General features: G+C 39.7%; 1 protein-coding gene across 10 annotated transcripts in view; it reads left to right on the forward strand.

Moving 5' to 3' along the window:
- Nucleotides 1-17,479, forward strand: part of HMBOX1 (homeobox containing 1) — a 128,854-nt gene extending 111,375 nt beyond the window's left edge. For all 10 annotated transcript variants that reach the window (XM_051614387.1, XM_051614392.1, XM_051614395.1 and 7 more), the window contains one exon: nt 1,034-17,479. In XM_051614387.1, coding sequence (XP_051470347.1) covers nt 1,034-1,171 — 138 coding nt within the window. In that variant the 3' untranslated portion in view covers nt 1,172-17,479. The remainder of the gene's footprint in view (nt 1-1,033) is intronic.
- The last annotated feature ends 158 nt before the right edge of the window (nt 17,480-17,637 follow it).

Here is a 17,637-nt window from a genome sequence, read left to right on the forward strand (position 1 = left end):
ATAGTTTTTCTTACCAGTCTAGGAGCTTTTCAGAATCTTTTTCCCTATACCTGTGTGGGCTCAGTGCTTTCACAGGATACTGGCTCAGATCAAAGGTTAGTCTAGGTTTGTATGCTGTTTTTGAATGAGGTCAATAGTATTATTTAAGGAAAAAGTATTTTTAAAGAACAGGTCAATTATAGATTGATTGTATTATAGTAACTTCCAGCTTCTCAAAGTCAGTAGTTTTGCGAGGCTTCCTGAGTCAGGCACTGTATCCACTTCCATTTTTCATAGCTCCTAGTAGACTTAATTTTCCCTGAACTTGTCTAACCCCCCCTTTTAAAAACTATTTTTACTTTTGTCTTATCTAAAAATCAGTGAGTCCTACAGCTGAACCATGATAAGTAAAGCTGTGCTTCCCGTTGCTTCTTTGGAATATATTGCCTCATGATTCCAGTGAGTGCCCTAGCTTATTAGATCATGAGAAGCCACGGACGGTTGCTCTCTACTTACTAATTATTTGTAATAAACATTTACCATATCAACCATCAGCCATTTCTTTTCCAACCTGAGCCTATTTAGCCTCTCCTCATAAGGAAGCCTCCCCATGCCTCTCTTCCCCTGGGTTGCTGTTTTCTTTACCTTTTCTAGTTCTTTTGTGTCCTCTTTAAATGGGATGATCAGAACTGTATGCAGGCTTCAAAATGTAGGAATGGCATTAATTTGTGCAGTGGGTAATGATTCCTGTCTTAGTTTGACCTCCTGACAAAACCTGTATATCACTTTTATCTTTAATATTTTCCTCAGAATATTCTCCTCTCTCCCTCAAATTGAAAATCGGGTATGCCAGTCCTTGCCCTGCCTGCCTTTTGTCTGCACAGTGAGGGAAATCAGCCCTAAGTCAATTGTATACATTCCTTTCACTTTCTAACCCTGCAACAAACTTGCAGTGCTCTGCCCCTAAGTCCATTACTTTACACACTGGTCATATCCACTAGTCTTCTACTCCCGGAGTAACAATGCTTCTCTTTTCTCCTTTCTGCATGCACAGGATGACAGCACTAGCCATAGTGACCATCAAGACCCCATCTCATTAGCTGTGGAAATGGCAGCAGTAAACCACACCATCTTGGCATTGGCCCGGCAAGGAGCCAACGAGATCAAGACAGAGGCTCTAGACGACGACTGATACAAAGGAAGGGGAGGGTCAAAGCAAGACGTAACTTAGTTTTAGACGTAGCACCTTAGCAGACTTTCCTCGGTCCTTAATATGTGTTCTTACAGTATAACTTTGCAGTTTCTTGTACGTCAGTTAGCTGTTAGGGTCTTGTTCTGTGAAGATGGCATGGTGCCCTCAGCCTTTGCATATACTCTCTCAGTATTAATTCCCAATAAATAATCAATCAACCAACCAACCTCCCTCTCCCAGCCCCAGTGGCTAGAAAAATCTTGCTGCTCTGTCTTAGCATTCGAAGTGCTTCCAGGTATTTTAGACAGCCCTCAATTACAAGTCTTAGGCTACACTTAAAATCTTGGATACCCTTAGAGATCGTGTTAAAAAAGTAGTCTGTACGCTTTTCCTTCTCTGAGACTGAAAGGATGCAAGCTGAGGTAGTGGCACAGGGCCGATGGACATCAGATCGGGAGTATCAACAGAGAGTAAAAAGAACACTAGAAACCCCACTTCAGCATGGGAATAAATGATTTCCAGCTGCAATAAGCCGTGCCTCACTGGTCATACAGTGACTTGATATACTTTTGGGTGCTGTGCTGAGAATGTCCATTGGAAACACATTCACACATTTGGGTTGATGTTCACATATTCAACACAGACATCCTCTACTCTCACAAGCTGCGTGGCTTAGTGGATAAGTCCTGCCTTCTGCCTCTGGGACCATGGTTGAAGCCCAGCCTGGGATCATATAAAAAATAGCTGAATGTCTAATGGACAACAGTCCACTTCTCAAAACCACTATTCATTATTTGGCATGGCTGGCAGTGCCTGCTCAGAAGAGGTCTAGACTCTATTGATCTGTCATTAACAATCTCACCTTTTATTCTTCCTCTCACCTTTTCTGTCCCCACCTCCCCTCTCCACTTTGCCACTTTCAAAAGCAATGTTTTCTAGGAAGGTATTAAGGTCATAAAATGGGTGAGTGAATTTTTACACATCAGTGTAACTAATGCCTATGTCCTGACTAGCCTGAAAGTTTATTGGAGAACTTTTGCATCTGACCTTTGCTAGATAACCATCATAGCATAAGTATTCTCCTAAATATGAACTTCTGCTTGTTTGTTTAAAGGCAGGAGGATCTCTTACCTGAGAAATGGGGTGTGAATGTTTTGTGTTCTCTTTACTCTGTTCTTGTTAAGATGTGAGAAAGCTATACTGCTACGAGCAATTTAATTAATAATTGGAAGCCATACTGATAATGGATGTGGTAATATTTGTAAAGCAAACCTACTTTAAGTAGCAGAAACTAATGGAATTGTTTTCCTTGATCATATGTAGCACTTTTGTTACTTTTTTCTTAAAGATATTTATATTTGATAAGTCTTTTTTTTATCATTTGGGAATTCAAAATACCAAACAGCAAACTTGCATTACAGAGTCACCCTGCGATCACCTTGTCATCTAGTATCTAAATGATGAACTGTGTGTGCATCTAAGAAAATTACATCTGCTGGCATTGTGTGGAAATGATCTCCTGGCATCCTGATAAAATGATATGTTGCTGCCGGTAAGAGGAAACATTTCAATGGAAACGGCACGGGAAGTGTTAGAGACGGGCAGGACTGTGTTACATTAAAAATCAAAATTAAAAACCTATGTAAATTTTGGTATATAGATATATCAAAATTTACACAGAGTTTCCACAACATTCCGGTTTTGTCTTCCCAGTTTATGTGGGAATAGCTTAAAAAGGGGAAAATGGCTTACTCTGAAGGATGTGCTTCCCTTTTCTCCCCTGCACATCTAAAGGTGGAGGGAACGAAGGGAAGTTACTGTTACTTGGCTTGTTCTCATCCCTTCCTCATGCTTAACTATCAGATGGCATTGTGAACTTCTAAAATGTGGCTCCTCAGCAGGTTTTTAGCCAGCCTGAACCCTGTCAAGGCGTAGGCTAACTGGATCATCTTTACATCTGTTAATCTTGTGAAAATTGCTTAGGTAAGTGTGGAGGAGATTTTTGTGCTTTCAGAGGGCACAGAGTTGGCACCTCTTTGTCTCTCTGACTTTGAATATATATAGGTAGGGCTTGGCCTCGTCTTTCATTTATGGATTTCATTGGAAAATTTATGTGCTTTCCTTAGATATAGATTGCTGAAGCAGAGCGAAGCAGTCTTTTTTTTCTGTTTTATTGCATTTCTTGAGTAGGCAAATTCCTAAGTAGCATCAGGGCAGACTCAGGAAAGAAAGGAATTGGATCAGTGACCATTGCACCATTGCAGTTTTTCTTAATGTGTGTGTGAATGTTTTGGTACTAAGGAGTGAAAGGATGGGGAGAGTATTTATTTCTATTTTTGCTCAGCAGAATGATCGAGCAAACTATAGCCTTAGTGGAATTTTACCTACTTATTCACACTTCAGTCACACACCAAGCTGACAAGCAACAGCCACGATTTATAGTAAAGAGATTTTAATAATTGATGGCCTCTTTACGTTGGGATTGCCACCACCATTTGTTCTGGCTGTTTCATTTTAAAAAGAACAGACTCAAACTGTTGGACAGCTGCAATTTTTAAGAGAAATAGTGCTTACTATACCATCTTAAAAAAAAAAAAAAGTCATTGTTTCAAGCATTGCCTTTTTAAAGCAATAGTGAAGAATAAAAGTAGTACTAGAACTTCTGTGTCCCAATTATGGGTTCATGTGATGCAGAATCAAAATGCCACTGAGATTGTGTGTCTGTACCATCTAATGTAGAATAATCTGTCCTTAATTCTGGTTGCAACTGTCAGGTAGCTGCTGCTCTCATCGTGCATCAATATTCTATCTGAAGGTTAAACAGTTAAAACCCTTGTGAACAACTGAAGATGGGCAGATCCTCCTTGTCATTAAATACCATCTTCTTACCAGAGAAGATAGCAAATAACTGGAGAATGAGACACTTCGGTTCCATGGTGTCGCTTTTTGAGTTCCCCTGTTTACTTTAGCTTTTCTTTGGCCATCAAGAGGTACAAGGAAAGAGTAAGACTTCAGCTGCTACCAGGATGTTCATGGCAATCTATTTTCTATTCCGAAAGTTCATAATTAACAGTTTGCATTTGGCTAATAACTTTTTGGCTTGACATGAATTAACTAATATGGAACAGAAGCTGGTGTGATTATATCAGGAGAAATGCATGTGATCTAGAGTAAGTGAAAGAATTGGTGGAGTGTCCTGGAATTTAGCCTTTGTTCAAGGTTTTTTTCTGCAATCTGGGAGTTGTCTTTGGTTTCTGGATTTTCCTGAAAATTAAGCCTTATTTTTGTAGCATTGCAATTCAGTTGCAATTTGTTGTAGCCAATCTGCAGTTAACTGCAGTTTGTTCTCATGTGGGTTCCCTTGAAGTGAATCTGATGGCAAACCAGATCTACCTTTTTGTTCTGTGAATAGAGAAGAAATTATTTAAGATGCTTCTCTTCTGTGACGGGCACAGATGGCTTTTAACTTTGTAGAGTAAGTTCTGGCTGTTATTTTGTCGCTCATAAGTCCTTATACTTGAGTTGTTGTCTCCTACAGTCTTCTTAAAACAACAGTTTCTACCTCCACTTCTTTTTTGTTGTTGTTGTGGTTTGGGTTTGTTTGGTTTGGGTTGTTCTTTTTGTAGTTCTCTTAGGTTTGTGCTGAATTATGAGATCACAGACGTTTGCAATGGCATTATGAGTTGATAAAATAAGTTGACATAGCAATGAGCAGATGTGTTATCTGTTGATGCCCTGGCATTATAGAGGCATCTTCTAAATGCTCTATAAACATCTTTATTGTAATCTCATTACTGATATGTTGGATGTGACCAAGTTGGTTGTGAGTCAGCAGTGCACCCTCTTAGCAATTAAGGAATCTCGTTAGGAAGAGCCTTCATCAGGTTGAGGAAAGCAACTCATCCCCTCTGCTTATCACTTGTGGGATCATCTCTGGAAAACTGTGTGCAGTGTTGGACAGGAGTGAGTCCACTGTAGGGCTGCTGAGATGAGAGGGTTGGAGCACATGTTGTGCTCAGAGATTGCAAGAGCTGTGCTTATTCAGGCAGGTTTGGGGGATATCCTGTGTTGTTTTGTTCAGCTATCTTAATGGTTGAGTTTTGAGAAGACAGAGCCAGGCTCCTCTCAGTGAACAGCAAAAAAGGTGAGGGGCAGTGTGCTCAAGTTGCATTAAAGAAAATCTCAGATGAATACAAAGAGAAATATTTTCATACTGAGAGTGGTAGAACAGTGGCCCAGGAAGGCAATGGAAACGCCATCCTTGGGGATATTCAAAACTCAACTGGACAGTGTAGAATTAGAGACCTCCAGAGGTCTCTTCTGACCTAGATTATACCATGATTCTGTACAAACCTGTTCAGTTTGAGCAATTTCCTAGTTCTGATCAATACATGTTGACTTGTTAAAAGAAATTACCTTAATTTGTAGTAGTTGTTTGTTGGTTTGTTTTTTTGGTTTTTTTTTTCCTGTTTTACTATTCATAGTTAACTTTCCTATTCTACTAAGAGAGGGGAGCTTTATTTGCAGGGTCTGGCTCCAGGCTCCGATCAAAGCCATAAGTAATAAATTTCATTAATTATTTGCTCTGTTTACACAGTTCTTCAGGGATATTTCAATTACTCTGTCTGTTTCATTGCCTAACTTCAGACTGGTAAGTTTTCCATGTTTTTGTAACATTTGTGCTGTAGGTCAGTTTTTTGCCTTTGTTTCTGAGGATTTCTCGTTATCTTGCTGCTGTGAGTGCAGGCAAAAATTTCCACAAATTAGAGGAAAAAATGTAGTTAACTTAAGCCCACTATGATAAACTAGAAATTTTTGGTTCAGTAAATCATTACTTAGTGATTATCAGAAGCTGAAAAGGGTGTGACTGGAAAGAGTCACATTAAACTCACTTGGATCCTCCTTTTCTTCAAGTGCTTGCTGTTGGCCACTGCTAAGAAAAAGAAACATACTTCACTAGGCAGACTTTAGGTCTGATTTGGATGTTATTTTGAAAGGAAATTTTGAGTTCCCCTGTGTGGTATAAAGTTGCCCTTTCCAATGAGATGCTACTTGCAAAGGAGTAAAATGCAAACATTGTGCTGGCCTTTCCCTGGGGTAATTGAATCACCGAGACATGTGGTAGTTGTAACAAGGTTTCATAAGGAAACATATTTTATTTTTTTCATAGATAAAAACATAAGAGTTTTCAAAATTCAAAATCGCTGCCCCTAAAGTACTTAATGCAGGATGTTGTTTCCCTGGGTGCAATCCAAACTACAAAACTGGATTCACCCCTCTCTCTGTAAATTACTAAGATTCAGTGTGAGATTTTGCCCATAGTGCTGAGAACTGCAGATGTTTAGTAGGAGAAGATTCCCTCCTCTTTATTCCTGGAATTTTGCTCATTTCAGGTAATAATTTTCTTACCAGGAGGTTTATGTTCCTCCTCCCACCCCAGCTACATCATTGTACAGCCCTCGTTCCTCAGCGTTCATCAGCTTCTTTCAAGTTCATTGGATAATTACCAGCAAATTCTAGGTTTGGGTTTTTTTTTTTGTCAAAATAAACTTTACTCTTATTTTAGACAAGGCTTCCCACCCAAGTAGCTCTTGCATTCTTTGAAGTTATTTAACTTGCTAATATTATTTTGATCAAAGTCTTAAGCATGTAGGCAATAATATTGAGTTTGGTGTAGCTTTTATCATTTGGCAGGAATCTTTGTTGGCAGGATTGGTCTTGAAAACTGTGTTATGTGTCAGTGACCTAACGTGTTCATTAGACAGCTGAAGATTTTGTGTGTTTCTTGAAAGCAGCAGTCAGGGTTGTACGGTGATCCTGGCTAATTTACTGGAGTTTTGTGGAGCCAGACATTTTCACTGTGATTTCTTGGAAGGGAAGGTTGATGGCCTGACCAAAAAGTACCTTGCAGTTCCCAAGAAGAGTTACAGAGGCATTTCAAAGCAAAACATTCCCCCTTGGGCTGTTTTTTTTAGTAGCTGGGATAACTTACTCAGGATATTGAATCAGTTATTGGCCAACAGGCATTTGGCAAGATGAAAAGCATGGCCCAAAAATCTACATTTTAGCATCTGTTACTGTTGTCTGATATAAGGGGTTTAAACTGTCTGACTTAAGGTGTTGCACATTAATGAAAAAAAAAATAATAAAAAAAAAGAAGCTTTCTAGAGATGGCAGCTGTAAATTTGAATTTAAAATACACAAAAAGTACTTTTCTCCTTTGTGAGAACTGTGTTATAACTAGAGGAATGGACTTGGTAGTTTTGTGGACTTGTCAGTAAGATGACAGCATTTTGATGCTGGTTTTTGTCCAGCAAATATAAATGAAATAAAATAAATGAAAGTAATCTCAGTGGCCCCAGAGAGGTGGGGAGAAAAGTGCAAGCATCTCAAGAGTCGTTCATCACTAACCTTGGCCTTAGGTTTTAACACTTTAAAATAGCCTAGAATTGTTTGTTCATGCTTTTTTTCACATAGGTGTCCATTGAACATAGGTGAGGCTGTAGCTAAGGTGATACTGGCACAATTACAATGATCATTGCAAACGAGTCTCTGTTTTTGTTAAGGTTCTTCTGTCACACTGTCTTTATGAAAATCTATATTGTACTTCAGCTGTAGCTTTCTGGAAAAAATAAGCAAATATATTGTGCTCTTTCCCATTCTTTCCAGCAAGCTTTGGAGTGCTCTGGCCATCAGCTTAAGCACGAGTGAACTAAAAAACCATTGAACTGGAGTGAACTGTGTAATGGGCCTTTGATGTTTCTGTGTGTACAGTGCATCTCTCACTCAGATGGCTTGGCAGAAGGCTCTCTCTGCCATTTATTCCCTCTTCCCGCCGCCTTTAAATGGAAGCGGGTGTATTCTGCTGATCAAAACATCCAGCTCACTTCTGCTAAATCCTTTCAAACTGCAGCCAGGGTAATTGGGATGGGTAGGATAAATGCATAAGAGTATGGCAGTAGAAGAGATGGCAGTTCTTTTGAATGACTGGGTGTCCTCCTGACATGTAATTAGCTGCTTTAGAAAGATGTGGATTGGCATGGTCATAATTAAAAGGATTTCTGTCTTTTCTGTGATTGAAAACAGAAGATCTTCCGCCCCCTAATTCTCTTTAATACCACTGTTATTAGTGACACTTGGAACACAGCTACTTTGTATACTTAAATAATGACCTGTTCCTAATGGTAACCTACAACAGCAGAGATTGAAACTGAGTTGGGTTTTCTATGCAAAGCTGTTTCTCTTGCTTTTGTGTTCTGCCCCTCTTCCCTTCCGCCCCATGTATGTATTGCTTCTCAGTGAGCTTTAGAAACAAAACAGGCACTTAGGTTATGTGTGGCAGCGTGGTTACAGATTACCCAGGGTTCTGGTTTACCTCTTGATTTGTTTTAGAGTTGTAGTGCTAGGGAAGAGGATCTATGGTCCAGGACTCTGCTGAACTACTCATCCTGTGTTTTCACCCTGCCCATGGGTAGAGGGGACCAATTGGACTGTTGTCCCCAGGTTCCTGAAGCAGGGGATGTAACTGGCTCTACTGTGGTGCTCCCAGTTCTTCACAGTGTCTTGGTTTGGAAGCCTTATCAGCAGTCATTGCCAAGTATATAACCCTGTTGCCCTCAAGCTGTCTGCGGTCTCCTGTTGCATTTAGCATGGTGTAGTGATAGGACATAACTCCCCTTTGTCTGAAGGAATCTCAACAATAGGCTGCAACCGGATACTTGGCTGAACAGTATGCCTGCCATTTATGATAGGAGAGGATATATGGTGGTGACCTAAACTAACTTTATAATCTTTTTCTCATGTTGCTAGAGTTTAAAAAAACATCTGTCACAGGGAGTTACGTGCCTTTTTATTCTGTATTTTTGTGAGAAACATTCTCCATTGGCCAGTCTTGAGGACTGCAGAGCCTGTGCTCCATTTTTGCCGGTAAGTTTCTTGTCCATGGTTTTCTGTAGTGGTTTTCTCCTGCTGTAGTATTTATCAGACTGATTTCTGGAGTGTTTTGGTACGCAAAGATGTGCATAGAGACTCTTAGTCCAACTTAGGAAGATTGGCAGATTCTGAAATCCAGCAGACTTGCAGAAGAAGTTAAGGACTTAACTTACGTAGGCTCTTAATTTAAATCCTTCAGTTACTTTTCAGCTTCTTTGTACTGAAAAGCTTGTGTAAATCTCATCCAATGTCACTGTGGTTCAGAACAGACCTGTGGGTCATGGGTACTTCAGTTCTTCCAGCACTACACTCACAGTAGCTATGGCAGCAACTTCTTTCCTAGGACATGTATTTTCAGATGTTAACTTGCTGCTATCACTGGCCTCAGTTCACCTTCCTATCCTCTACTCCCCACTCCTTCTCTTTAACTAAAGTCTTCCATGTGTTACAGCAAGATGGCATATGTAGCTTAAATAACCCATCTCTCTAATTAAGAGGTTGACTTTAGCCTTTTGAGATATGTTTTACATCATTTGAGATTTAAAAATACATTTTACTTACAAAGTTTATCTGTCAAATCACTCAAGGAGGGCAAAGAGATAATGAAAGTAACTTACTAATTAATATTTCTCACCCAATATATTCCATTAAGAATATTAAGCATATATTCCATTCCTCAAAGCACATTTGACTTTGGAGATATATATATTTTTTTTTTTTTTTTTTTTTCCCAAGTCTGCCTGCTGATAAAGTTGCTGCTATCTCTCTTTGACAGGACTGTAGTGACAGTAGTGAAAATACCCTTCAGGAGCTAACCAGAGCCAGGAACTCAGAATATCAGCTCACTGACCAGGTTTTGCTATACCAGAGTGCAAGCCAGTTCATTTATGTACTATAGCAAGTAAGGAGATCTTTTCAAGACCAAAAGTGATACAGACTTTCCCTTGCCACTGTTCTTCTGCTCAAAAGATTTGATAGAATTTCAGAGTGGATTGTAGCAGTAGGAGCATCCCACCTTTCTACACATCAGACAGAGAGATTAGGTGGAGCTACACTGGGGTCAGAATGGCAAAAAAGAAATTCCACATGTTGCTGTGAAGGACTGAGTGCATTGCACAAAGTGTGTAACTACTACTTGAGGAGAGCGAACTTGGATACTTTATTGATAAGAGAGTTGAAGCAGTTGGAATCTTCCACACAAGTTTCTTTGTGCCAACATGTTGTCAAAGCACACCATATAGCATTATAAAGTTTGTTTAGGAGTTGTTACTGCAGTTTGAGACATGCTTTTGTTCTGTCTGTTGCAGGGGTAGTTGCCTGTTGGTTTAGCTAAACATTTCCATCTTGGGCCACAGCTGTTTATTGGACAGTTGCGTGTCAGTACAGCAGGGTGTCTGGTTAAGAGTCAAGGAAGTATCCATCAAGAAGATATGGACATTAAGAAGATATTGTAAATGTGTTGAGGAAAAAAATAAAAATATTCCATTTATGTTTACAAATCTGTTGGCTACAAATAGTAAAGTTTGTAAAGAGCTCTATGGTAAAGGCAGACACATTCATTTAGGGGACTATTAATTTAATTTTATTTTTTTTTTTCCTTTGGAAGGGCAGGATTGTTCATTCATCCTATTGGATGAAGCAGATAGGATAGGGAGTTTGCATGAGAAATTGGGAGGCCATCTAATGTTCAGGGTCTCCTTGTAGGTGATAGACTGGTCCCTTCTGGCCTTAATTGTAAAACTATGATTCCAAAGAGGTAGACTTGTCTTTTAATCTTACCGTTAAAACCAGTTCATAGTATTTAATAATTTATAGATATTTGAGTACTAGAGGGGTTCTCTGCAGTAAGAACTTCTTTTAAAATATGACTTTCCATCGGAGAACATATTGTGCCTTATGTCTCTAAACCACCTGAAGTTCTAGTTATGTACGATAAGTATCTTTTTATACTTTTTACTTCTGTCATAATGGGAATCAAACTTTTGTTTGATTTTGTAGTTTTGATAACTTTGGTGGTTTCTGTTTGCTGCTGTTATTACTTAGAGTTGCTCCAGTATCTTACAGGTTCAGTCTGTCTGTTCACTGACACCACGATGCATACTTTCATGCAGGTCAGTGTTCAGTAGCTAAAGTAGCTCTGGAACAGCATTATTCTGTTAAACTGTTAATTTTGCTTCTAATTTGAAAATAAACAACAAAAAGAAAAACCCAACCACTAACCCAAAGCCATGATCAGTCTGAATTTCTAATCCTAAATTCTTTGTTCCTCTTCATAATATTAGACATTCAGGTATATGATTTTCAGTTTTTAAGGGCAATATTTTCTAACCTGAGAACATTCAACATGTAAACTGTTCCACATGGAAAAAATTTGATCAGTCATGACCATTTCCTCAGCTACAGTGCCTCAAGCAACTGTTGGTTTTTTTACAAAATACTTTAATCACTTGCCAGAGTGCTTCAAAAAATATCACAGCCACCAGAAGTTCTCTTGCTAAAGTGATGTCTCCTCTTATTTCTTACACTGAGCCTGTATTTCCTTGAAGGAATTCCAGACAAGTGTTTTGAGTTATACCTCCTCCACCTGCTCTGAGCCATTCACTTTCCTCTGAAGTTGATTCTGGTTGGTACTGGGTTTGTCACACCTTATTTTCCCAAACTTCAGTTTTTTTCATAGAGGTAATTTCTTTTATCTTTCATCCAAGCTCCTTCACACCCTGATAATCCTATTTTACTGGGTTTACCAGTGTTTTTCTTGTACTGAAGTGCTCTGACCTGAACCTGTTGCTCTTACGCTCTCTAACTAAGGGATACATGTTATTTTCATGCTAATAAAAAGCAATCCAGTGTACTGCTGAAGCTTAGATTTGGTTTAGTCTTATGAAGTATTCTGAATTTTCTGCTGCCCAAAAGAGCTCGTGTTTTTCCAGCAGGGTTAGTCAGCAGCCCTGCTCCTTTCCGTCATTTCAGTTTTGACGCTTAAATTAGTAAATCTAAATCAGGGAAGTAGTAACTTTGAAGTGTAATCTTTCTTTATTAATACTTGGACTGTCTTTTTGAGTAGGAAGACTGGTACTGGGCTGTGCACTTCAGCAGATACTTGGCAATGTTCTGTCAACTTCCTTGCAAAAATACAGGTATAGCACAGATACGGCAGAATAATTGGAGGTGTCTTGCACACAGTTGCAGTCCTCAGGTTTATCTGTTTTGTTGAGTTCTTCGTGCTGGTTGTTTGTTGCCTCTCCCACTCCTGGTAGGACTCACTTGTTGTTCTCTGAGCCCTTTCTCCCCTTTCACAGTCTTTGGTGATTTTTACCATTTTAATTTTGTTCTTCCCTGTTTTCCCTTCTTTCTCCTTCTCTTTTTCCCATACAGGCACTTTATTACCCTCACAACTTCAAGCAGTGTATTTATAGACATTATTAATTCCAATAATACCACTTTTGTCCAAGTCAGGAGATGTTCACCTTTTCTTTTGCCCGTTAGGTGGTGCCGTATCAGCTGCTTACTTGAAGTCCAAATATATATTGTCCACAGTGTAGTGTAAATATGAAAAATTTTGTTTACTCTGACCATTGAAGACAAAATAGCTCATAAATTCAGTCAATTTATAGCAGGTTCTTCACTTAAAACCTCCTGTGTGAAGTAAGGCTGCTCCAAGACTTTGGACCATGGTTATCAGAGAAGGACATGGTAGTGGTGTTTTTTTCTTTCATTTTATTGTGTCTTGCTTGCGCTTGGAAGCTGTTTTAATCGGGGCAGTTGTTTTTTCTTGGTTAATGTGCTGTTGCCTGCTTTTTTAACGTTAGGGTTTTGAAGAGGATGTGTGGATGTTGCATAGCTTTACTGTGTACTTAACTGGCTCCTCTGTCACTTGATTCACCCAGGTTTTGGGATCACTTCTTACAGCCAGAGTAGCTTTTTGTTATTATTTTTAAAGTTCTTTTTGATTTGAAGAGGTTTGGCAAAATGTGAAATTACGTTTCCAAATGAAGAGTTATAATGAAAGCAGAGTTTGAATATTGAACTTCCCATCTTTCAGTATTAGCCACTGGATTTTCTCTTCCTCTTTTGGAATGTCATCTGGAGCCTTGTGCTGAACTAAAGCTTGTGACTTTGGGGGTCCTCTGGGGTCAGAGCCCTGTTTGTTCTTTCAAGAGGGAGAGATTTTCTGTTTCATCACCTGTTGCAACACCAACTCAAAAGCAAAAATCCTTTTACCTGGCCTTTGGCTCTAGCTGAACCATTAGTAACATCTTCCTGGATCTTAACCCTCTGGATTTGCTGCCAGTCATTCTCCAGGGTTATGGGACAGCACTTTGCACACCAGTACAAACCAGTTCTGTGCTGCTGGCTTAAACTGGGAGATCACCTTGTCTCTTTGGGAGTCAGACATCAGATCTGAAATGGTAGTGGAGTTGTCATGCCACAGAACCAGCGTAAGACATTAAAGATAATACAGGAATTACAAATTTAAATGAGATTTAGTTCAATAGCAGTTCTATCAAAGGGTGACAAATAAAAGTCAGTTGTGTCCACGGGGAGCACTATTTTCTTGACAGATCGCTTTGGCTGTCTCCCTCTTGGTCTTTATGATCTTCCCAAGGCTGATGAAAGCCTGGGAAGTGTGAAATATGTGCAGTACTTTTTTTTTAACTTTTTTTTTTTTTCTTAGTGTCAATTTAAAAAGTGCCTAAGTGAGTAACAGGACTCCAGAGTGAGCTGGAGGAATAGGATTAGACTTCATTTCCCTCTTAAGAGCCCTCCCTGCAGACCCCTCTGCATGTACAACTCCAGGCATGTGGTGGGAGTCCAGAGCCCTGCAGAATCCTGCTGGAAAGAAATCTCTGCTCCTTCTTCATCCTGCCCCCCTTGGTTTTCCATTTGTTGGTGGGATCTTCTGGACAAATCTCATTTCTCAGCCAAACCTTAGCAATCTCTGATCTGGGGGTGGGGGTGGGTGGGATGGGGGATGACAGTTAAGAGGGAGAGGCTTGACCAGGATTCAGTAGGAAACTGTCTCTTGGATTGCAGATACAAACAGCTTTGTGCGTTAAACACACACCTCTGGATAATCACCTGAGGTTCTGGGTAAAAAAGCTAATACACATGTTTAATCACCCCTTTTTGGAATCACACAGGCAGTTGCTTCCTATATTCTTAATTATTTCTAGGCTTATAATAGTGGCACCTGCTAAACACTTTGTTAAAATTATTTCAAACTGTGGGCAGGTGGTTATAATTTTGTAAACATACATGAGAATTTTATGTGGGTTGAAAAAAGTAAGATAGACATCAATGCTAGTTTAAAAAATTGCATTAAAGGAGAATTTCTTCTGACTATAGTAAAAGGAATAACAGATCGCTATTAAGATGTATTAGTACCACTTAAGGATTCAGAAAATGAAAGCAATCCACATGTAGATGTTTTATTTTTCACTACTAACAAAATACTGTTTTCACTCGTGACAACTTAATAAGGTATGAGTTGGGAAAGCCTGGGAAATTACTATTGGCAAGTAAAGCTATAAGGACATCTCTCTTACAGGGAAGAGAAAATGAGCTTGTAGGATGTTGATGGGTGTTGATATAAGCAATGATCAAATGGGAATCTATTGCTGGGGTACTAAAGAAAATGAAGTATTTGTGGAGCCTGTAACACACAGGGATCGTTGGGCGTTGTACCACCTCCCCGCTCGAGAGATGCCTTCTTTGTAACAGTGATTTTTGTTTCCTAAACCAAGTGATTGCCAATAACAGTGGTGGTGATTGAAAAAAGGTGAATGTGGTAGTGAGGGTTACAAACCTAGAAGTGAAACGACAGTGGAACAGTATCAGAGGCACAAAAAATGAAGCAAAACCCCATAAACAAAGTGCTGGGGAGTCGTGTTTTTAATTTCAAAATGTTGTGTGTTTGAATTTGGTTCCACTGTCACCTTGGTCAGGGGCAGGGGCGTCACATCAACCCTGCGCCTCTGGTAAGGGCAGGTGAGCGTGGCTGGAGTGGTAGAACTGTGTGTGTTGGATGGCTGGCAGTCGCCTGTAGTTACTTCACCTGTCTACCAAATGCATCAGTAGGCCAAGGTGAGCTGTGTCCCACCTCAGCTGGTCACCAGCAGGTCCTTCCGTGTCTGTACGTTCTTCCGTCAGCACCTTCCACTCGTGTCTTTGTTTCTCCTGCCATGTGCCCTGACGAAAATGGCACCTGTGTCTCATCTGCTGTAGGTGTTCTGCCTACCTCAAGAGGTAAACATGGTATCCTAGACTCGTATGTTCACAGTCTGTTCTTTTTTACATGAGCACTAGCACATGCACACACACACACACACACACACACACACACACACACACACACTGGAATGTATATTCTCCTCCCCTCCCCCCCAACCTCCAAATAACCTCTTGACCTGATCCTTGCTGTAGCCACCACCAACTCCTCTTGCAAAATTGGATGCTGCTTTAAATGTGAAAACAAATGTTCAAGAAGCTATAAAACCTGAATGAAAGCTAAAGCTGAATTTATAAAGCCTTGTTGCATATGAGCCAAAAGTGCAAAAAGCTCTATATAATGAACTAACCTGCCACTCATATAAATATAAATATATATAAATATATTAAAATCAGACTGTTCTACAAAATTGTGTATTTGTATTTTTGTGTACGTACAATTTTCTGCTAAGCAGAAGGAGGATGTAGTATAGGATGATGTGAGAAGAGATTTTGTTTAATCATATTTCTTTGTTACTTATTTTTGTTAACATCCAGATGCCTGTCTTTGTCTTATGTGTATGACACTGTTCCAAAGGTGCAGTATCTCTCTCCCACCCGTGCATTAAACCTCTGCCACCATCTGTGAGTTGGGTATCACTCCACATCATCACCAGACCTCGCAGATACCCCTAGATCCTGGTCTTGACAAGGGCTGCTTGTTCAGCTTAAAGAAGATATCAAAGAATATATCTTTCACATTGGCATTTAACGGGCATGTTGTGTCATTGCTCTAAACAGTAATGCCAAATATTTGTGTGCTGGTTGGTTGCTCTTCACACAGGTGTTCTCCAGGCATGCTGTCTGCACCAGCCTTCTTTGCTACTGGGCCTCAGCCTGAAATTTCAGAGGGGGGAAAATAAAAGGAAATTGAGTAGGATGGACAAATCTTTGTGTTAAGAAGTTGCTTATGGGAAATAAAAAAAAAAAAAGGAGCAAGGAAGCAGTACTGTGTATCACAGGGGATGAATCTCAGGTAACACCACCACGGAGGAAGATGGAGGGAGATACTGCAGGCAGCTCGTGTTCCCCACAACTGTCTGCGTGTTGCCCAGGTGTAGTTTTGCTTTCAGGAGGGCAAGTTGGCAAGGTTATAGGTTGTTAACTTGCCCTCTGCCACTTCAGACACATCATTCCATCCCTGGCAGGAGCTGCACATGAGCCACTTGCATCTCTGTGGCTTCATGACTGTTCAGTCCATTGCTCTATGAACAGTTGTTCTTATTGGATGAGATCCATCTCCTAATGGCTGGATGCCCTTTTAGTAAAGATACTGATTTTTTAAGAAGAATATTCTAAAATCTTCCCCAAATCACTGCATTTTCCTGCAAGATGCTGATGGTCCATCATTTATTGCAAGGAGAAAAGTGATGGGTTTTCTCCCTTGGTGCACTTTGGAATTGTTACCCATTACAGAGTGGAGAACTGTCCAGGGAAAGAGGGCTCAAAGGAGAGTTAGATAAAACAGGATGTAGTGGAAAAAATGATGCAAAACTTTGGGCACGAGGAGGTGGAAGTTAAGCTTCCAGTTCCACTGCAGACTTCAGACCCTTGAGGCAAACCCTGAGGTCCTTTCTGTGTGCACCAGTGTTCCCATCTCTGAAATGCAGGTGAGAGTTAATACAATCTGTCACATCTTCCTCCAGCGGCAGGTACTGTGAACGTGTGGAGTATCCACTTCTTCCCTTCTGCCCTTTGCTCTTTTTTTTTTCCTTTTTTTTTTTTTTTCTTCCCATTTCTTTTTTTAATAACATTTTATTTCTACCACTATTGGAACTGAATTTTGGCCCAGGGAGAGCGATACTGCATCTTGACATGTAGGGCTCATATTTATAACAATGTGTAATGACTGTAGCAAAAATCCTTGTTTCTATATGTGAATGGACAGAGAAACAAGTGCTCTATTGTATTGATTAAAATAGTTAAAATGAGTCCTGTATCATTGTATCTCCTATTCTGGATTAGTGCCTTTTGGACAGTAGACTGTTCTGTAATTAAAATGTAGTATAACTGCTTTTTTGTACAGTTTTGTTTTAATAAAACTTTTTTTTAATTTGTGTTTATTTTAGTATTGTACCTATTAGAAAATAAAAATGTATAACTCAACAATGCTGCCTTTCTTCTCTAGTCCTTTTTTGTGGGAAGCTGCCTGGGTGTGGAAGCCCGTGAGAGGCCCTGGACGTGAGTAAGACCTAAAATTTCTTGAGAAATTAGTGAATGTAGAAAATGCTAACTTTTTTGAGAAAGACTTAAAGTCTTTGTGCCTT

The sequence above is a fragment of the Apus apus genome, chromosome 3, assembly GCF_020740795.1.
Source record: "Apus apus isolate bApuApu2 chromosome 3, bApuApu2.pri.cur, whole genome shotgun sequence".
Taxonomy (NCBI): domain Eukaryota; kingdom Metazoa; phylum Chordata; class Aves; order Apodiformes; family Apodidae; genus Apus; species Apus apus.